This window comes from Dysidea avara, chromosome 9, assembly GCF_963678975.1.
Source record: "Dysidea avara chromosome 9, odDysAvar1.4, whole genome shotgun sequence".
Taxonomy (NCBI): Eukaryota; Metazoa; Porifera; class Demospongiae; order Dictyoceratida; family Dysideidae; genus Dysidea; species Dysidea avara.
Window position 1 is genome coordinate 4,657,573 of NC_089280.1, and position 22,842 is coordinate 4,680,414.

At 38.0% G+C, this 22,842-nt stretch overlaps 3 protein-coding genes across 3 annotated transcripts; 1 reads left to right on the top strand and 2 right to left on the bottom strand.

The window, feature by feature from the left end:
• Positions 1–334: 334 nt before the first annotated feature.
• Positions 335–10,129, bottom strand: LOC136266201 (peptidyl-prolyl cis-trans isomerase NIMA-interacting 1-like). Its single transcript, XM_066061206.1, has 3 exons — positions 9,992–10,129; positions 1,864–1,972; positions 335–531 (listed from the first exon to the last, which is right to left on the bottom strand). The coding sequence occupies exons 1-3, from the start codon at positions 10,127–10,129 to the stop codon at positions 350–352; spliced, it is 429 nt and encodes a 142-aa protein (XP_065917278.1). The 3' UTR covers positions 335–349.
• A 425-nt stretch (positions 10,130–10,554) lies between these two features.
• LOC136266572 (peroxidasin homolog) lies at positions 10,555–16,370 on the top strand. Its single transcript, XM_066061575.1, has 14 exons — positions 10,555–10,622; positions 10,755–10,829; positions 10,879–10,950; positions 11,008–11,079; positions 11,526–11,597; positions 11,884–11,958; positions 12,003–12,172; positions 12,224–12,496; positions 13,567–13,655; positions 14,333–14,444; positions 14,492–14,535; positions 15,079–15,177; positions 15,610–15,678; positions 16,172–16,370. The coding sequence occupies exons 1-14, from the start codon at positions 10,555–10,557 to the stop codon at positions 16,310–16,312; spliced, it is 1,431 nt and encodes a 476-aa protein (XP_065917647.1). The 3' UTR covers positions 16,313–16,370.
• A 3,648-nt stretch (positions 16,371–20,018) lies between these two features.
• LOC136266573 (tripartite motif-containing protein 2-like) lies at positions 20,019–22,486 on the bottom strand. Its single transcript, XM_066061576.1, has 4 exons — positions 22,385–22,486; positions 21,253–22,136; positions 20,764–21,194; positions 20,019–20,686 (listed from the first exon to the last, which is right to left on the bottom strand). Exons 1-4 carry the CDS (start codon positions 22,484–22,486, stop codon positions 20,019–20,021), a joined length of 2,085 nt encoding a protein of 694 aa, XP_065917648.1.
• Positions 22,487–22,842: the final 356 nt, after the last annotated feature.

Genomic DNA, 22,842 nt, shown 5'->3' on the forward strand with positions numbered 1-22,842 from the left:
TTCATGACATATAAACTACCCTGTACATGTACACACATCATGTATAGCTTGCCACATACCTACACTGTGAGTGCTATTGATGCACCATCAACACTTGAATTCATTTCGAATCATTGTATAATTAAATTGTATATTTGTTTTGTAAATTAAATACTAAAATTGAAAAAAAAATGATATGACCTGTTCTTAGTCCTCATCCGGTTCTCAAGATTAGGTGGATGCCGGAATCAGTGAACACTGGTTGTGATATCTCACCAACCTTTAGAGCATACCTGAATAACAAACACGGTGTAATAACATCTGTATAAGCACCACTCAGCAGCCACTCACGTTGCCTCTTCAAACGGCTCTACAGTACAATAACAACACAATCACACACAGGTAATAGTGCTATATATGGTAACTGACTTTGCATTTGTCCTTTGCCAAATGGTCCAAGGTCACCACCCTTCTTGGCACTACTGCAGTCACTCTCTGTGGATGCTACCTCAGCAAACTTTAGCTCACCAGATACCAGTTGCTCTCTGTACTCTGAAAGGATAAAAAAGTACGATGATCAACCCATCTCTCACTCTAAACCCTTTTTAACACACCCATGCACTGTACTGTGTATGCACACACGCATGAACACGCACACATACACACTAGGTTAGGGATGGGCGGTTATTTGGTTATCATGATTATTTTGTTCACACACACACACACACACACACACACACACACACACACACACACACACACACACACACACACACACACACACACACACACACACACACACACACACACACACACACACACACACACACACACACACACACACACACACACACACACACACATATATATACTAGTGCTTAAATAGCAAATTTGTATTCAGACACACCACACAGAATATCAGACTTGATGTTAGTCGCATTCATATGACATTTGAAATGTCAGTAATCAATTTATAAAGACTACAAATATCTGTACAACTATACAACAAAGTATGGCTCCTGGTGTTGAGGCTCCTTTCTTCAGTACAAAGGGATGTCTGGGTGGCTGATAAATAGTTTGCAAGGGTTCTGATGGCATGATGTACAATAGACCAATAGAATACTTTTTTTTGTTTGCATTGGTCTGGTGATCTATTTCAATACAGACCCTCAGTTATCCAATCAAGTAATTGGAAATGACTGTTCTATTAGAGTATTTCAACAGAGTTCTGCATGATCATTGCCCGAGACCACTGAGATTCACATGAACCGAGGGTCCACTGCATTAAAATCACATGATGCTTGCAACCAACCTTTTCCGACAGCATATAAAATAATAGCAGCTCTTTGTGCTTCAGTTCTAGCCTTGTCACTGCCATTGCATATCCAGAGTGCTTGTGCAGAGGATGTCTTCATGCATAGTACACTTTTGGTAGGGGTCTAAGGAAACTTTACTTCCTAAGGAAAACAGATGGAAATGCTACCCCCCCCCCTTTAAATATGATATGCATCGATTAGAAGGTGAGCACATTGATTATAAATACAACGATATTGGTGAAGGGACCTACTTATGTATTGAGTGCGTGAGTAAAATAATATAGAAGGGTGGAATACTATTCTGTATGTATCCACCCACCATTTAACAATTAAACCTTGGCTTCACAAAAACAATTACATTTTTTGTTAATGATTCAAGTTGTAAATAATCTGTTAGAAATACCATACATCATCCGCTGCTGCATACGCCCCACATCAAATTGCTAAATGCTCCATTACAAAGGCTAATAAGGCTGCCTGTTCTGACAAGTCATGTCATGTTACTACGTAGTTGTAGGGCACACATGTGTTCACAAGACAAAGGCTTCAACACCAAAACAAACAATACTTTTGATCATCTCCAAAGCTTCTTCCTTAGATCGTGTAATGGTCTTCTCCTTCCATGATGATGGCCGGCGAGATTCTCTGTGTTTCACAAGAAGATGGGATGCCTGTACCTGTAGCAACAGTAATAACAACCTATTTAAGATATGTTACACCTTTTCAGCTATAAGTCACTAAGTCTAAGTCCTTGAAATTAGGTTAGGTAATCCTAAGGCTGCAGCACATGTTGCTGCAGACCTTCAGTGCTGGTCACTGTAAAGCATTAATACAATATCATATTTGTTAAGAACCATTATCAATGTCAACATGGCTCAGGTCTCTGGGACTGTTGGCTATTTATAGTAGAACTTATGAAAACACACACACACACACACACACACACACACGCACACACGCACGCACACACACACACACAAACAAATGTTCAGAAAATACATAGTTAATCAAGATTCACGTCAATGTACTTCTCTCAGTAAATGGAACAGATGTTCTTCCTTCACATACGTACAAACTGGACTACTAGATTTGCACTTTTTACTTCCTAATTTCACTAACATATCTGCAGGAGTAGGCAACCCACACTGTATCTTAATCCATTATTTTTTATTTCTATAATCCCTTAAAACTCCTAGTACTTGTTTCCTTATTTTGTACTGGTGACCCCATCTATACTGCATCAAAAGAAAAAATGGCACTAGACATATCAATTCGCATCTGAATGTGCTCTCTAACTATGAATTACTGAAAAATATGGTGGTTATTACACTTCACTTTCAATTATGTTCTACTCGTTACACAGCATTACAAAAGACCAAAAGTACAAGAAGCACCTCTGTAATCAATCCAGTCACTACAGAGACAGTCAATTCCCCAAAATAGTCAATGACATAAGGTAGCCATTCCGAATCAACATCTTGCAGTGTCAGTTGAAAAATGGGCCACAAAGGAAGACAAAGGTAAGCTTATGATGTGTACATAGTACGTACTGCGGTGTGACACCAGCCAGATGTGTAACAGTGAAACCATCATGCCCGTAGCCTTAGCCATTATTGGCATCAGTCAGTCAATCAGTCAGTAGAAAAACTGACTGAATAAGAATTTTTCTTTTTTTAATTGTAGCGACTAATTGGAAGTATATCGGGTCATACCGAAAGTACTGCTGGGCTTGGTTATAACACTATTACTGCCAAGGGGTGCCATGAAGGTATTGTGAGGCTGGTTTCTAGTCAATGTTTTTGTGAGAAAGTACATGTATGTACTGTAAGACTAATCGTCATTCAAACACACAGTACACATACACACAAACACAACAGTGCAAAGCACAAAATTATTATTAACAACAGAAGAAAAAAACATAACAACTACTGAAGATAACAAGCCTGTACTCATCATGAAAGCTAACCTACAGTACAAACATTCGTGCAGCAGTAAATACAGTATGACATAAACATTCAAGGACCAGAAGGGTATGCAGGAGCTAAGTTAAGCAAAATTAAGTTTTATAAAACCTCTTTTTTAGTAATGCACCATCAAGTAACTTTATACGATGATAGTAGGTTTGTTCAAGAGACAAGTTGGAAGATACTAGACCCTGATGTGTGTGTTTTTAATGAAATTCTCATAAACATGTCTGTGTTAGGGTTGACTGCATCACTAAACCAGCTAAATTTAATTATTGTATTAAATTCAGTGTTTTGGTACTATTATTTATACCAGGAGCTTATAAGCGCTGAAATACTGAGCTGTCAGCCCTGCTGGTATGCTCAGGAAAAAGAGTTACAATGCAAACCAAATATTTAATTACAAGTGCAGTAATGTGATTATAAAAGTAATGTAAATAAATCAGAGTCCGAGGTTTCAATAATATTAAGTGGCAAGGTGTTCCATTCTTTAATAGTTCTGGAGAAGTAACTGTTCTGATATGACCTTGTGGATGAAGATGGTATGATGAAATGTAATGGGTGGTATGATCTGGTTGTTCTCATTGATGGTCAGTAATACGATGGAATGGAGATAGCAGCTGGTGATACAGTGCCTTGTGTAGGACTTGTAATCTAGATATCTTACAACGGGTCTCAAGAGATGGCCAAGATTGTTCACTTAACATTGCTGAGACTGAGCTAAATCTACTATAGTCGTTGTATAAATCCATCAGGCTGCACAACGTTGTACCTCTTCTAATTGTTGGATTTGTGAATTATAGTATGGATCCCACACAGCTGATGTGTATTCCATTTGTGGTCTAACCATTGTGAGGTATGCCAATTCCTTAACTTTTTTGAATTACTGAGGTTGCGCTTCAAATTTTTTTTAGAATTTTTGCTGCTTTAGCTACTTTGGTGGGAACCAGGATAACGATCTGTTAATTAGGGCTATGTATAGACTATTGGCTAACTATATAACCTGTAACCCATGGAGACCAATGAACTTGTTATATGTTCGTAATGATCATCATCAAATGTGATGTGACGACCCTTAATGAGCTATCTGATTAGTTGACAATCATGTCGTTAAGTAATCGGTAGAGTGGCGATGATGTGTGTGTTTGAAGCATTTTTAGTATGACAGAATTAACACAAGTTATTAGCTCTTGATGGTTACCATAATTAGGGCTATGCGATTGTGAAATTTTGCTACTTTCATGATTGTAGGATGCAACATATCATGATTATGATAACTATTACAATGTTATAACTCACATACATCAGCAACGTGTATGTACAACTTTGTACGAAATATTTAATACAGAGTGAAGTAGTATACAACTGTTCAACACAAATAAGGCCATAGGTAGTTACAGTTTAATATAAACAACATAATGAAATAAATGAATAATAGTACCCTTAGAAATCCATCGGTTTATACAGGTAAGCTTTAAACTATGTAGCAAGATTTATTCGCACAATGATCTCTATCAGGCTTGTTTTCTGGACTGTATTCTTCCAGGGGGGGTAGGACAAGCCCACATGCATTACACAATGCACTTAAGTGATGCTTGAAAATATTCCACGTGAGTGAATGGTTACTGTACAAAATATCGATGAAGAGGTTCGACAAGGTTTGATAGATATTTGAGTTCTACCATGTTTGTACTTTACGAAGGTGTAATTTTCGTGAAGAAATACAAAACCATTATGAAGAAATTAGTGTTCTGAAATGACGACATGTGGCGATCACCAATTCGCCACTAACGGTCTCCGCATTCATCAAACAACCACAACAATCGTCCCGTGTTGGATATATCCTTATAGAGAGGTAGAAGAAACTGTTTTCTTTTGAATATATATTTAGTAGTGCTAAGGGCCTTACGTAATTCCATTACAAATTCACGTGGGCTTGTCCTACACCCCCCTGGTATTCTTCCACAACAGTATGTGCCACCATTTTGAATTAACTAATGCACATTTGCATGTGATGTCACAACATCACAATTATTTATACTACATATCAACATCACATGTTCATGATTAATCCCACAATCAATATAATCTCCCAGCCCTACTGTTAATCAAAACACCCAGATAAGAGTGTTGCTCAGACACTTCTAATAAGTGGTCATTCAATATGTAATTATGTGTGATGGGTAAAGAGGTCCTTGTGCACCACACTACAGCACATTTGATGACATTAAAGCTTAGTTGCCAAGTGTTAGCCCATTCAGATAACTTGTCCAGATCTTTTTGGAGCCTAGTGGTTATTGATTACAGTGAAACCCCTCTTAACAGACACCCCTGAATGGTGGGCAGCCTCTTTATAATGGACAATTAATAAAGTCCCAAATGCAATTTCCAATACCTGTGTGTATTAATTCCCCCTCAGTAGAGGACACCTCTCTATTCTGTAAACAAGACAGTGCACAATTCCCAGATGTGGCAAGCACTACAGTACAACACCTCGCTAATCACGGACACAAATAAGAAAGGTTCATTGTCAGTTACAACAATCAATCGAACTACAACATTTAATGCAGAAAGCACTGTCTCTGTATTGTCTATTCTACCAAAGTTCCAAAGTTACGAGAAGCCATATGAATGCGCATAAAAGTACTGCTATTAATGTTCTTACCCAAGTTTTCTGAAAATAGTGGCTGATGTACTTTACGAATAAACTGCATAAACTGCACTACAGGATAAACTACATAGCTATCTGTATAGCCAACCATCTTGATAAATAATCAAACATGGAGTAATCCAAATAAGTCTTTTTATGGGAGCACATATATAATTGTTGTGGTGCCTAATTGTCTGGATAGTGTAGTAGAGGCCACACAACATAGGTAACCCAATAACATCATGTCTGTTGCTATTAAATTGATCATATCTGGTTCACATGGTACCATAACCCATCTTGCTCCACCACTTGGTCTAGTTCTCGTGCATTAAAACTACTTATTGTAAAATTTTAAAAAACCCCTTAAATAAGGACACCTCCATTTAAACGACACATTTCATTTCCCCAATGGTGTCCGTCTTATAGGGGTTCCACCGTATTCTGTAAAGCAAGCAATCACCTGTGAACATCCAAATCCAAAGAGAAGAATTTATGTCTTTTGTGACGTCATTTATATATATATAAAACATCAGGGGACCCAGGACAGTTCCCTGAGGTACTCCTGACAAAACTGGTACCATAGGGCAAGTAATTTTGTGGTATTAAAGTTTCGTGGATTGCTAAAATGTGGTAAAATCTGTATTTTCATGGAAAATTTTTTCGTGGTTTAGACATCAATCTCCATACAACTTGTACAGGAGCTACAAAATATTTAATTTTTGTGGATAAGACATGACAAATTTGTATCCCACGAAAATTTCTTGCCCTACGGTACAGGGTTTGAAGTTTCACCATGCTTTGTGAACGTCTAGTGAGTCAAGATTCAATCCATGTAAGAATACTGTTGTTAATTCCATAGTGTCTTAATTTAGTCAGAAGTCACTGATGTGGGACTGTATCAAAAGCTTTAGAGAAGTCTAAAAGGATTATATCAATGGTCAAGAGCATAGAAAAACTTGGTCAGAGTTAGTATTTTGGCAGTATCAGACTGGAATCGGTAAAGCTATAACTGTCCGATACTAATCGATACTTTGTATGACGTCACCTAATTGTTTTTCAAGATGGCGACATACATAGCATGTCAAACGGAGTTGAGCAAAAGCTGATATACGCAGCCTTGAATTCTTTTAAAGAAGCCAGCCATTAACATTATTAGTATGTGGAAACAGCAGTTAGCCACGAAATAAGATTCATTGAAGCCATAAACTATTGTCGTTATCTGCTTGATGGCCACAAAACCAGGAACTACAGTTTATGAAATTAGCTAATGTATTTAGTAAGCTAGTCTATCAACGACTACTAGCTGTTTTTGTGAGTAATGCCTCAGTGTGGCAAAGTATCGGTATCGGCCATTTCCATCTAAAATGTACTCGATATCGGATCGGTAGTGAAATGTGGTGTTAGTGCGCATCACTAGTCAGAGTGATTAAATGAGTGACACAAGAGTGGTTTGATCGAAAGCCATGTTGGTTTTCAATGAAAACCTTGTGTTGGTCCATGATGGAATGGTAAATAATTACAAGTATAAGAAAAAAATAGGAATTTAAATTAGAGTAGGGACAGTGTATAGTGCTGCAATAAAAAGTACTGAAACAAGCTGGATCGGAGTAATACGTAATGTCCAAATACTGTAAAACAATAAGAAGTGAATATCCCTACTACACACACTGTCCCTACTCTAATTTAAGATTCCTAATTTTTTCTTATACTTGTTTGTGAAGTTTTTTTTGCAAGCTCATGACCACTAAATAGCGTACTTTTCACAAATCTAGTCACAATATTTTAAAAGAGTTAATCACAGCACTATTATACTAGACTATGACTCATACAATAACAACTGATCAGTGGGCATGGCTCTACATAAGCCTGCAGACAATAATGGACATGGATTCGTGCATATACGTATGGACTGATCAATGGGTGTGGCTACCATATGTCTATAGACAGTAATTTACATAAGTGGACGTGACTCATGAAAGAATCAGAGCTACGCTATGACATGTAGTAACACGTCCACATTTAATTTAGCATGTGGGGTCAGACCCGAATAATCTGTAAAGCAGGACCTGGATGACCCGACTCAGTTTGACATTGTTACTAAATAAACTATATTTATTGACTTACACATTGCTATATAGTTCGTTGTGAATTGCTCTCTGATCGATACCAACAGCAAGTCATGTATGCATGTGTTTTTGGTGCAACCGGCGACCACGTGTATTCAAATAGTTTGATGCAATATACACTAGTAGATGAAGCTGTACTGTAGTCTATTAACACTCAGCAGTAGAACCTTGATTGGTGGCCATGGTTAGAAGAATAAAAGTTAAGACAATAGCGCAAGCATTGTATGTTTATCAATATACCAAAGGTTTTTTTCTTAAGCGAACTAGAAACATTTTTGTGAAAGAATTAGGGCTGTAGCTGTAGCCAGTTTTCTGCTACGCTTGACTGAAGGTGTTAGGCAGGCAGGCAGGCAGGCAGGCAGGCAGGCAGGCAGGCAGGCAGGCAGGCAGGCAGGCAGGCAGGCAGGCAGGCAGGCAGGCAGGCAGGCAGGCAGGCAGGCAGGCAGGCAGGCAGGCAGGCAGGCAGGCAGGCAGGCAGGCAGGCAGGCAGGCAGGCAGGCAGGCAGGCAGACAGGCAGTAGAATATTCCGTTGAATAATTGTATTTTATTTATTTTTAAATGCTGTAGCAACTTGACAGAAACGTTTCAGGTCAATCTGAAGACACTTTAGGGCCCAATTTTACCCAACCAATACTGTCAAGTCATTGTGAGGAAAAATTGTGACAGGTTTTTGGGTTATATTATATCACGGATCACCCCCACACCTTTGATGTCCCTACTATACAGTACTATCGTACTGTATGATAATGTGTTCCATAGTCTTAGCACAGTTGGGGGTTAAGGATATAGGTTGGTAATTGCTGACACTACTGCGGTTACCCTTTTTGATACAGGACAAATATTAGCCGATAGCCAATCACAACTTATCATCACCAGTTATCACGAGTTTAATGTTTTAATCTATGCTATTGAAGGAACAATACTAAAGGCCTACAGTACATGGGTAAGCTTGTTAGTAGAGTGGTTTTTCGTGTAATCAGTACAGTGGGTGTGGCCTGTATTCGAAAATGTACAGATCGAAGCATTTGTGAATAAGCTATAGCACTAGTTTAATGCACTAAATGTAGTGTTTTAAACTTATAGATAGCGAGATAATGAAACGCTTCCATCTGAGTGTTTTTATGGCCATGCATACTAATCACATGAGTACTAATGCTATATAATCGACTAGCCAATAGTAGTCCGAAAGTAGGTAACTTGGCTACATTTAGCCTGGGCGGTTCTTTTTGATCCACCCACACAGTTTACACATATACATGAATTACTGTAACGTGTCCTACTTGTATTGTTTGTGCTGGTTAGCTATCATATTTACAATGAAATGGGTCTGCACAGACGAAGAGAGAGCTTGACAGACAACACCTGAACTAAAGGGGACTCTAAGCAACAAATGGTAGTGGTTTTTCATTCCAAACATGCGACGGCTTTCCCTCCTTGAATTGCAGTAGCTTTGATTGATTTATACTAGCACACATTTACACTAGCACACATTTACACTAGCACACATTTACACTAGCACACACATTAAGAAAAGTTATATCTCACTATATCTTGCAAAGTGACACAAAGTTTATTTTTGTGTTTAGTAAATGACCTTAAACGCTAAAATTAAAAACTGGCTAATAAACTTATGTCCACACCCCCACCCATAGGGTCTTGCCCTTTACCATACTGTTTACACATTTGTATTCTTGCTTTGTTGGTCATCTTCATCGCTTTAATCAAATGTTATACTGGATTGGAACATCTGATTGGTCAAAGAAAAATAGCGTACGCCACAATCTTTCAGGCATTGTCACCAGACCCTAGCAGTAGGTAAAGTCTGGACACAACACTAGTTGTGTGTTGTAATTTGTACATTTGACAAGGTCACGCAAATATCTGTAGTCCTAGCACATCTGATCACGTGAATACAACTACGGGACACAGTGTATTCTAATTTATGATTTTCATACCATTCCAGGAGGTAGCGGTTCAGGTCGATCCCACTGACTGGCGTTAGTGTGGGTGTTAAAATAATACACCTTCTTCGTTGTCTTTGATTCCTTCCTCACCCATCCTGGAGGCAGAACAGTGTCAGTAGACAGCGCCATGTTAAATATTCCCTTCGTTCGAGAAATTAGACCATTCGATTCGTTAATTTGTTGCTCTATTTTCCAGTAACCTTAGAAACCGGAGTGGGCGGGGCTCCTTGGGACATAAGATGATTAGTACGCTAGTTCTTGTCGCGCTACTTATGCAGTTATCGGCTGCTCAATGTCCTTTCTATTGCTCCTGTTCTGGGATCACGCGCACAGTGGATTGTCGGCCAGCCACATCGTTCCAGTACACGTCTATACCAGATGACGCGCCACTCAACACTAGAGTATTGTGAGTATCTCGCAACTGCAGTTGTACTCCATATGCTTGCCGTGTGTTTGCACGACTGCATCGGCCTATGAAACTGCATGAAAATTTTGCGGGAAATTTATAAACACTTTGGAGGTGGGGCTAATCTACTGTTGATTTCTGTAGGATTATGACTGGAAATGATCTGACAGAAATTATTCCTGGTAATTTCACTCGATATAGTCAACTTGAAGAGTTGTAAGTCTGTATTGTGTTTGTGTGTGTGACTGTGTGTGTGTGTGTGTGTGTGTGTGTCTGTCTGTCTGTGTGTCTGTGTGTTGCGGTGTGTGTCTGTGTCAGGGGGGCGTATGCTCTATCCACTTTCTGCAGGTACTTAAATGACAATACAATAGCAAGCATTGGCAATGATGATTTCAGTGAAGGCTTGAGTCAACTTCTATTATTGTAAGATGCTTCTGTTGTCTACAGCCATTTTATGCAATTTGATATGTAGGAGTCTGGATGGTAATCCACTGTGGAACATTAGCGACAGAGCATTCTCCAATCTGACAGCATTGCAGAACTTGTAAGACAGCACATAAAATGTGACCACTCTGTAACATTTTCCTTCATTCATCATCAGAACGATAAGGAACACTCCACTATCCACAGTGCAAGCCGATGCCTTTCTTGGTCTATCTCATCTGCAGTACTTGTAAGTGTTGTTTGATGGACACAATATGCATGCACCCATTATAACATTATTTTTGATTATACACAATGTCTGTGAACATTGTGTTACCAAAGACATGGTCCTAGAAAGTGTTGTTAACTTGTGAACAATTAAGTATAGCTGTAGATGAATGAATATGGAGTAGTTTACATGAAGAGAAATAGCTGCTTACATCATGCATAAGGACATTTGACTCCTAGAAAAGTACACACATTCAGTATCTTAAATAAATCAACATTGCAAATTTGCTGTCTACTCATCTCAGAATCCATACACATACAATACATAATTTGAGTAAAGTTAAAAGCTCACAATGTAATGTGGCATAATAAAATATCACGTGAGATGCTGCTCTATTATGCTCTTGATCACAGTTTACTATAGATTACTATAGATTCTGGTGCATGTATACTGTTACTTTACTACAGAACTCTTGATGGGAGTGATATAGAAGAGCTCCCAGCAGATGTGTTCACCCATATTGGACAAACACCACTAGTGTAAGTTGTGTGGTTATTTGTGTTGTAGCTTATGAGACATGCTATGATAACTATTTATACAGGGTTCTAGATGATTTAATTTCATGGTCATGTAGTGATTTCCTAAAATCAGCTCTAGCCATAATATTATAGCCATTTGTTTTAAATTTTAGTGTTAACTGCAAATGTTTTGGCTCGACCCCTAGCTACACATCATAACAGAACTCATGACATAAGTGAAAGATCTGTACCTTACAGATTATACGATAGTATAAGCTGCTAACCATACATGTACTCTTGTTAACAGTTCAGTAAAGGGAACACAACTCACACACTTACCAGAAGGAATATTTTCTACAGTAAACACATCATCATTTAACATGTGAGTGTCTACATTGATTGCTATCACTACTACTCAACTCATAGTGACCTGTCTAACAACATTTGGGAGTGCGACTGTATGTCTGTCCCACTACGTGACTACCTGACTGCCAACCCTAATATTTTGGTGACTGATGTTATATGTGTGTGGCCATTAGAGTCAAGGGGTGTGTCTATCACAGTTGTTACTGAAATGAATGTCACCTTCACTTGCTGTAAGTGAGATTGCCAATCTGATGTGTTACTATAGTAACTGATCACTTCAGATGCTCCCAGCATACTTACACATCCTCAGAACACTTCAGTACTCACTGGAGACTCTATCACACTAAACTGTAACATCACTGCCCTACCTCGACCAGAGGTGACATGGTCGAGGGACAATCAGTCTATAGAATATGATCAAAGGGTACAGCTGCTGGAGGATGGGTCTCTACTCATCAGTGATGTAATGTTGGATGATGTTGGTGTGTACCAGTGTGTGATCAGTAATATTAACGGAAGTGATAGTAGCTACTTTGGAGAGCTCAATGTGACAGGTGAGATGTTGTTGAAGTGTCACATGTGTGCTGGAACTAGGTAGACAACGTAGTTCTGTTTTGGTGCCTGGATGTTACCAACCTTGTAAATGCAGTGGAACCTGTCTTAGCAGCCACCTGTATAGAAAGGCCACCTCTGTATAAGGGTCAACTATAAATCCCCCAAAAGAGACGTTTATACACTAGTCTACCTGTCAAAATACAACCACCTGCCTATCAAAGCAATTTTTAGGTACTTAGATAGGTTCCACTGTATTGGTGATTTTGATGAAAGGCTACGTTTTAAGGTCAGAAATATCTAAAGGACATAATGCATTTTCTAGTCACAAATAATTCAACATTATAGCTGTAGTTGAATTTGAAGCAGGCATGATGGATTCTAGGAAGTCTGTGGGAATCCCCCTTAAGAAAGGTTTGACTGTTTTTTTTTTAACTTATAGGTAAATTAAGTAGCAACTTGCAGTTCTAGAATGTTTGACTGCTTTATTAGAGTATTTTGATCAAGCATTTACTGATAAAAGTCATGCTACCCATTTCCACCGCTTGTGAATTAAGTATACTGCATACCAAACTGTGGAAGCACAAATGGCTGGCTAAAGCTATAGCTGTCAAAAAGTTTTATATATAATATAATGTTGAACAGTATAATTGAATTATATTATTATAGTCACACAAAGCAAAAACGTGTAGCAGATATCTGATAGTTCGTATGTAGTCGAACATCATAATATGTGACCGGGCCTGCGATAACAGGGCATGTGGGCACATGATTCTTGCCTACTTTTTCACACTTTCATCACTCATAACTTTCTGTACCATTATGCTATGGAATTGCAATTTTCAGCTTGTAGTAAGCATTTAATTGGCATCATGATGCAAGTTACAGAATGGAAATATACGTTTTCAGTACTAAGGTATGACCCGTAGAGTGATGGTGTGTAGTTTGTGCCCACATGCCCTGTTTTCGCAGGCCCGGTCACATATAGTGCTCCTGTTATATTTTATTACATACAATACAAAAGAGAACCTGCAATAGACTATTATGTGTACATGTGTATGTATCATTGTAGAGGCAACATGTTTTGACAACATCCAGAGTCCCCATGAGACTGACGTTGATTGTGGAGGAGAGTTTTGCTCACCCTGTAACATCACTCAGGTATATCCCCACATGCTTAACAGATTGATTTGAAATGAATGAGAGTATCCACTGAAAAGGATTAAAGCTTGCTAGTACTATCTTGATAACTTGGTGATCATGTAATCATTGATTCTTTGAATGATATAAGGTTCAGCATATATGTACTGGATTGGTAATGACTTTCTGCATGTCAAGTAAGCAATGAAATCAGCTTGACGTTAGACTTGAGTACATTATGCTTTTTAAATTACCTGTTATTCTTTATGGCAATTCTTTAATTCACCTATTATTCGCAAAATTATTCGCACGCCCAAAGATCGAGATACTCTAATAGAGCGGTCACAACTAACTAGTCTGGCTATTTTATTAAAGTAAATGACTGCTCTATTAGAATATTTTGATCTTAGCCCGATTTTGTGCTAACAATGATTGTGGATGTTCCTTTACAAATTTTTCTGTGATACTACACAAAAATATGTTTATTATTCTTGAAGATCATCAAAAATTATTCCGGCATAATGTATGCATACCTACTTGCCGTAGTTTGGCAAATGTATCATGCTCTAAACAGTGTGCAATAGCTAATTAGCAATAAAGTTTGGCAAATTGTTTTCAAACGTAAAATATTGGTCAGTTGCAGTAATATGTGTGTTATAGCTATATGTGTTATTAGCGTAATTATATATGTTGTGTAGATGTGTGTCAACAATTCAGACTGTTTGGGAGACTTGGTGTGCCTGTACACTTATCAGTTACCATCCACACTGGACTACATCAGTAGTAGAGCTCCTCTGGCTAACACTTGCAGTATGTTACATGTTGTGATCACATGATCCATTTATTGTGTACTACAGATATTATGGAACTAGCATCACAGTTGTTAGAGGATAGGATAATGGTGGGCATATAATACCAACATGTATTACCATGTAACCTTGAGTTGCATAATGTTACATTGCTGTGTGATGCGTCTTGTCCCAATTAGTGCCCACAATTACAAGAAGGTTAGGAAAGCAGCTAAGTGTCAATGCAATTTGGTAACACAAGTTGTAACATAATGACATTGCACAAGTGTGCTGTGTATTTATATGCAAAACAATCAACCTTGCGTTGTGACAACAATAACTGTCCCTACATCGCTTCATCAAATTAGAATCTGTGTACGCAATATTTTGCTTTCACAAATGCTCACCTATTGTGCACATGTAAATGATACACCCATAGTCTAAATCCTAGTGTTCTTGGTTCAGTTAATTGTCTGCATATACCAGCACCATGTTGTATATTATTCATGTGAGGTGAAGTTGATCAGTCAACAACACTGATGTGATGCATTAGTGTAGCCAAACACCTTTAGATATTTTATTCCAATCTTCAAAATATTTTCTAATAGAAGATTCATGTAGCTTGAAGGTACTATTACTACACTATCGTACTATAGGAATCTACTCCTGATGTACTTGGTCTAAACATCACATTTGATGGTAACATCACTGATATACAGGATCAGATGAAACAAGCATTAGCTGATCAGTTTGAGGTACCTAACTATACTGTCACACCACTATAGTATGTTCACGTTGAGCTGAATCCTGAAAAACAGCTAAAAATTAAAAGTGGATTTTTTCTCAACAGAGTTAACATTTCAGCCAACCAGATGATTAGTGGTAACAGCAAAGGTGTCAACAACAGACACGTACGGTTTGGCTCCATTACAAGTTCGGGAAAGGGCTGTAATGGACACTGTACTTATATGGCTTCCCCATAGCAAATATATTGTGAAAATTTTGATTGGTCATAAATATTATGTCAAACATTTGAACAAAAAGATTTTGAAACATTTTTAGCGGGTCAAGCAGTACTACAAATGAGCCAAATTTCAAGATCGTGTGTAATTGCATCCATGAGCTATTAAATGTTTTTGAGGGTTCAGCTCAACGTGAATGTACTATAACATGCACCCTCACTGTAGGTGGATGTGTCAACCATCCTCACTACTAATATTGTCACCATACCAAGAACACAAACTCCTCTAATACAAGTGAGTTAATGAGTTACTACAGTGCTAGACTAATTAAGAATCAGTACTCGGCACCTTTGAAAGCGGAGGTCTCTCTCTTCAAAAATGTTTGTACAGCACTTTTTCTGGACTTCTTATGATGGCCAATGGGTATTTTCTAGTACTGCAACATAATCAGTAATAACAAATAACCTGTGGTTGGTGTTTATTTGCTTGTACATTGTGGTCTGTTACATATATAGTCCAAAGCATTACTATAAATCAGTTACCCAAGTTCCACAGTGGAACTTCAAACACTTCCAATTGTTCACATAGAAAAGCTAAAACTTTTATTGCATAGATCATCAGTGAGAAAATAAATAGCTACCTTGTGGCTAGCACATCAGTGTGAAATCCACAGGGTCTAAATTCTTCAATTAGCCATTTACAAATATGGCAGCTTACAAAACCACATTTTTTTGTACTAAAATTAGATTACACTTCTCAACTATCAAAACACTATACTCCTCCACAGGTCTACTTCAGTGTGCCACACACTAATGATGGTGATCGTATAGTGTCATTGTTAAGGGAACAGGTCCACAATGGAGACCTCAGTGGAACACTAAAGATTACTGACTCAGGAAACCAATATGATATCCGTATCAATGTATAATCCATATTGTGTATTGTAATTGTGTAATAATATTATCATTTTATAAAGCGTATCTGAAGCATGTTTTTCATTGCATTAAGGCATGCTTTATTGTGTAGCACCTGAACTTGAACTGAAGGCTTAGCAAATTGAAAGTATGACAATCATGGTACTCTTTTCCATTGCTGACTACATAGCTGCATGAAGTCCCTCGCACATGCAGGATTTACTTAATATTGCATTATTGTATACATGCATGCATGTATGTTTGCATGCATGAGTGCATGACTGGGCATAATGTGTGCTAAACATATTATATTGTTGTACAGAAGTATAATAAATTTTGAACATTGCATACTGTACCTGACCATTCCACCTTTTGTGAACAGAGATGTAAAGCAATGTTGTGTAGTTCAATGGAAATGGACCAGCTACCTACTTGGGGAAAGCTACAATGCTAGTTGATGGCTGTGGATGCTATTATTGTGTGTGCTTGCCTCTGCTTATGTGGTTAAGTACAGCTGTACGGCAAGAAAGTATCTGAGTTGAGGTTTTGCTTTCAGTTGGGAAAAGCTATATAGTGAACGCCACTTAGGAGACATGAATTATTGTTAATTCTTGTATGCCTGCAGTAGCTACGCCAAGCATTACTTTTGTGTATTATAATAATGACCACTGAAAAACTGCTGTGGAACCATTGAGAGAAGAGCAAATATGTCATCTTATTCTATAATATTTAAAACTCCTGCTTTGTTGACTTTCACCTGGAGGACTAAACAAAGTAAGATAATTTATAAGGAAGGCTGCTGTCAGTAAAATGATTGTAATGACATGAGTTGTAAATGTTTTTTCCTATGTACTATAAGTCTGTAGCTTAACTGTGACTATCACAAAAACCATTAGTGATTAGAGCAGTGCTTATTACTTTGTATAGAAGATTTAATAAATTTATTAAATTTAAAGTAGGAGTGTCAAGGTACATAATATTATGCATTGCAATTGACTGCTACTGAATAACGTGTGAATGTCAATTTACTTAGTACAATGATCAAGAGGTATTCCATTCAAAGTTTGAATCTGCAAGAGGACTACTGAAAGCTTGCTATTTATTGTACAACTTTGACATTGAGGCTCCCAGGGGAAGGTGGGGGCCTGAGCATTGGACTGGACGGCTTGTGATCCAACTAGCTAGAGCCTAATGGGTCACACGGCTTGGGATCTGGATTTCCTCTGCATGCAAGCTCTGTACTAGGGCCCAAACAAACTTAGGTGAATTCGAAGGTTCATTCGAATGAACGAACATTCGAATATAGTTTGAACAGTTTGAACTATAGCCACTAATTAGATAGTGATACTGTTAAGCTGTCCATCTTGCAGTGTTCCATTATGATGTGGGGGGAGCTAGACACATGGTATTTAATTAAGTTATGTGTTGATGGTTTAGTGGTGGTCACCAGCCATGCCTCTATGAGGTTTAAAGGTTCCTATGTGGTGCCAGTCACTTGTCTCAACTGTATAGCAGTAGTAAAATGTATTTAAAACCTAGTAACCACAAGCATTTTTACTTGTGGTATTCAATTTCAAGTTTTCTCAGTAAAACTGTTGAGTCAGTACAGCTGCATGTGTGTGTTGCAAACTTTTGAGACATGTATTTAACATTTAATATGCTGTAATTTATAATTTGTAAAGAGGAACCAGCTCCATTTAAAAGTTTGAAAGATTCATGAACTTTAGTTGATGAATGTTTGAACCATGACAATCCAAATTTGTTTGGGCACTACTGTGCACCTATACTTTTCATACACCTTATTCAGTTAGTAAGTCAAGTCACTAGGTCTAAGTCCTTGTAGGTTAGGTAATCCTAAGGCTGCAGCATGTGTTGCTGTCAGACCTTCAGTGCTGGTCACTGTAAAGCGCTAATAATAATAATAATAAATACATCACAATGGTTACTTACTATACATCCTATTGTCTAGTGCTTTCAGGGGCGAGGGTTTCTGAGGTTTCTAGAAACTGGTCAAGAATATTCAGGCAATTAAAATTATTTACAATGGTATTGATGGTTCAGATCAAAATACACTAATAGAGCAGTCAACTACTCTAATAGAAGAGTTACATTTTGTATTTTTAAGCTACTTAGTTTACCAACACAATTAAAATAGTCTAAAATTTTATCTCAAAGTGTTTAAGACATGAAAATACATACCCCCACACTCCCAGGATACCATCCATGTTTGTGTCTGCATGTTGTATGCTTCAAACTTCACATAAACTCCATCTCTCAACTCTTTAGCCTGCTCCTGAAACTTTATATTCCAGGAGAAGCAAGCATAAATCAATAATATATTCCTATATAACATATAGCAAGGTTTCCTGGGGGAACATGCCCCTAGGACACACTAGATATAAGTGTGCATGCAATGGAAAATTGGAAACCTAGCTGTCAGCAAAATTCAATTCCTTGGCAGCCCTTGGCTTGGCTTAAGCCACTGAACAGATGAAAGTAGCCTATATATAGCTGCTGACAGTGCTGAGGGAAATTTTCACATTGCACATATATTTAATGTGTGAATGTGAGTCACTATATGTATATTACATGCACATACAGCCTTAACACTACAGCATCAGGAAACACAACTAAATGTGACTGTGTTCAGACCCTGGGGAGACAAGTCACCACCATACCAATAATATTGCAGATGGTATCCAGGTCATTAGTCTGGGAGAAAAGGTACTACAGATCATGTACTAGTGAAAAGTAGCTAGTTAATGCAATGAGGATGGCACAGGAGAGGAAAAAGTTGATCATTAAAACATGAGCTGCTTGTAGCTGTTCCACTGTACTAGGGAGATGATGCGAAGAGGAAGTATCCACAGATGAAGTTGAAGTTGTGGAGGAAGTGTGGGCTTGGAAAAGTCATGAAATAAAAAAAATGATTCTGAAGTGCTGAGCCTATATGCTATAAATCACAGTGTTTAAAATGAACAACAATAAATTCCTTTCACTGAAAAACTGTTTAACTAGTTGCTTGCAAATACATGGAAACTTTTTAGTTATTTGAAAAGAACTACATGTTTTTGACTACATACAGTATATTGTTAGTGTTCCTGATGGCTCTATCGAAATAATGATACATTTCTCTTAGCTAAAATAATTACCACGTAGATTCTTAGTATAAAGCAATATTTCTGTTCATCCAATGATCATGTTCAGTTGTAAATTAATGCAAACAAAATAGAGATAAACTAAAATTATAATTAGCATGCATGCTAGCTTTTATGTTTTCAGTGCCCGTGATGCTCACCAGTACTACAAGCTGCAGCCAGTGCCCATAAAACTGTACCTCTGGAAACCTTCATATTGCAACAAAAATTGGGCTGAAAATTCTGGGTCATAAAGTATGCAATAGCAGAGATGAGATGTTTTCTCTAAACAATAGCAGCTAAACTAATATACTGCACAGATTCTTAGTGTAAAGCAATATAAGCACATCCCACTACAAATTCTGATAAAAAAATTGTAAGTGTACATATAATTAATGCATAACTAATTGTCCAAACAATCTTTAACACACTGTATTATAATCAACATACACACACACAAATACATTAATAATAAAAAAATGTGTCCAGTTACATGTAATGCTATAGAAGATCCAGTACATTCACTGATCATGTTCAGTTATAAAATTAAAGCAAACAAAAAAGGTAAAAGTAATATACTATGCTAAAGAGAGAAAATTTGTACTCTTTTGTTCTCATGGTCACTAACATTAATGCTACCATTAGGACTGATTGCTATTCCATTTGGAAGATGAAAGTTACTATGATGGCCCCAACCATAGGAGCCAAAGCAGTGCACAAAGTTTCCATCTTTATCAAAGATTGATATACGGTGATTGTATGTGTCGGTAACCAAGATGGAGCCATATATGTCAGTAGTGACACTGTATGGACCGCTAAGCTGGCCCTGCTCAGATCCTTTAGTGCCGACCTTTCCTATGCACTTGCCATCCAGTGTAGATGTGTATACACAGTTTTGGTTAAAGTCAGCTGTAAGCAAGTGGTTATCATGATTGATTGTTACATCATGTGGGGCATCCAGTGTTCCTAGTCCAATAGTTGAACAAAACTGACCAGTAGTCGTAAACACCGAGACACATTGCCTGTGTTCATCTGCAACATACACTTTACCATTGTGTGCAGTAATTCCCCATGTGCTATCAAACTGTCCTGGATCAGATCCTTGACTGCTGAACTGGAGCAGGTAATTACCATCACTATCAAACTTCTGCACCCTGAAGTTACCACCATCAGCCACATACAAGTTGTTGTCTTCATCAAACACAACTCCCTGAGGTGATTGAAACTGGCCTTCATCATCTCCACTGTTTCCTAATGTTTTTATCAAATGGTTGTCATTATCAAATAGATACACACAATCTTGGGTGTAGTCGGCCACTGCCATGTACCCTTTCTGCTCCATGCAATACCCCAGGGACTCTCCATCCTACAGTTGTCATCATCATCACCCTCCACTATTACACTAGGTTTAATTATGCTTGAGTATCTCCTGACTGCAATGCTATATGGGGTCCTACTAGCTTGTTTCCCATTGACTGAGACTAAAAATTTCACTTCACCATGTGACACAGGTACAAAGGAAACCAGATAGCTTCCATCATTATTGTCCTTAATCTCAGCATTGATGAATGCACCTGTAGCATAGTGGAGTAGTTGTATATGTTTTCCACCACCAGAGCAGTGACGGCCATCACATTCATTGGTGATGATGGTAAATTCGACCTTCTGTTCAACAACTGCATATGGTGGAAGATCAGTTGCCTTAGATGTGCATACATTAGCATCAATGATAAAATGACCAAAATTGTGGGAACTGCATCTTGGCAGGTATAAAATCAATCACAGCTGATTCTGTGAGACATACAACTTTTTTGTACTTGTCATTCAACTGCTCTGTTTCATGGTTTACATGCTTCTTCACAGACAGCATTTCTTCATTGCAACCTTTCTCTACAGCACTATACAATTCTTTCATGCTTGCGGCTTCTTTTTGTGTGTACAGCATTTCTTTCAGTACCATTTCCTTCTGTGATGCTGTTTCACCAACTCGTCGCTTTACTTTCTCTTTCTGCTCCAACAACTGTTGCACCAAACTGTCATAATACTGGTCAATCTTTCTATGTACTTCCTTACTCTGTTTCTTCAACAACTCCTCCACCTTGTCAATGTTATTAAAAGCCTCTGAAAGACTTTTACTCATTTCATCTACTGCAGTTGCCATCTTAGTCAGCTCCTGCCTGTACTTGTCAGCCTTCTTCTCCACAGTGTCATAATCATGTCCATCATGGTCCTTCTCTGTACACCACACACAGATGAACTGGTCACAGCTCTCACAGTAGTACAGTAGCTCACTATCATGTACCTCACATGTCAAGGTCCGGGGTTTTGGTTGCTTCGAAATATCTCTTAACCTCACTAGTGGAACAATGGAATGACCTGCAGTTTTGGGATTACTCTTGTGATTGCTGCTACATGTACTACACATATTCAAGCTGCAGTATAGACAAAATGCTTCAGTTGGATCACCCCTAGAGCACCCATTACATTTCACTTCTATGTCACCTTTTTCTTTGTGCTCAGTAATAAACTTATTTATGAGGTGGTTGACAAAGAAGGCATTATCCAACTCCTTCACTCCTCCCACTGGAACAACAGCTTGTTGCTCACAGTTGATACAGAAGATCTGTGATTGTTTTTGTTCATTCTCCAGACATTCTTCACAAGAAATGGTAGCATGGCAGATACTTGGGATTCTTGAAAACTTCACAACACAAGGAACAAGTGAGATATTCCATTGACTTCAGCACTCCCTTATCAGCCATGATCACATGATGTATGTACAGGAAGTCAGTGTTCACATACCCTGTGAATGCATGTAATTCTAATAATTAAGTTGGATTAGAGATCATAGAAATCAGGACACACGATAATGTCTCATGCTGCCAATGAAAGCCAATTCGTCTGGGTGCACAACAGACAAGTGAGTATATTACAGGAACCAATTTGTACCTCATTAACAGCTACACAGAAATAGCCAATTTTTTTCTGTGAAATATTTCCACAGGGTGGGACATCTTCCATACCAAATTCAAGCAAAATCAATACAGCCATCTTTGAAATATGCGCCTTCAAAATTCATCTTATTTTCTTCACATTTTCTTCTTTCAATAATTTTTCTTTTCACACCACATACAAAATCTGCACAACTCGTGCAAGCCTTACTTTTCAAATTTGGAACGCATAAGAGCATTATAGCTCACTTATCTTCCAGTTTTTGGTAGAAGTAGTATATATAAAGTTACAATTAATTTTCCAAAATCGCAAGTGTGAATTTTTGTCACGCCTGCAGGGTAAACTACTGACAGGAACAATTTTAAAATCTGTATGCAGATAGGGTGACCATCGTAGCATGGACCTTTTGTGATTTGAAAGTACTGAGGGCATTAGTTACGGAGATATAAAGCAAA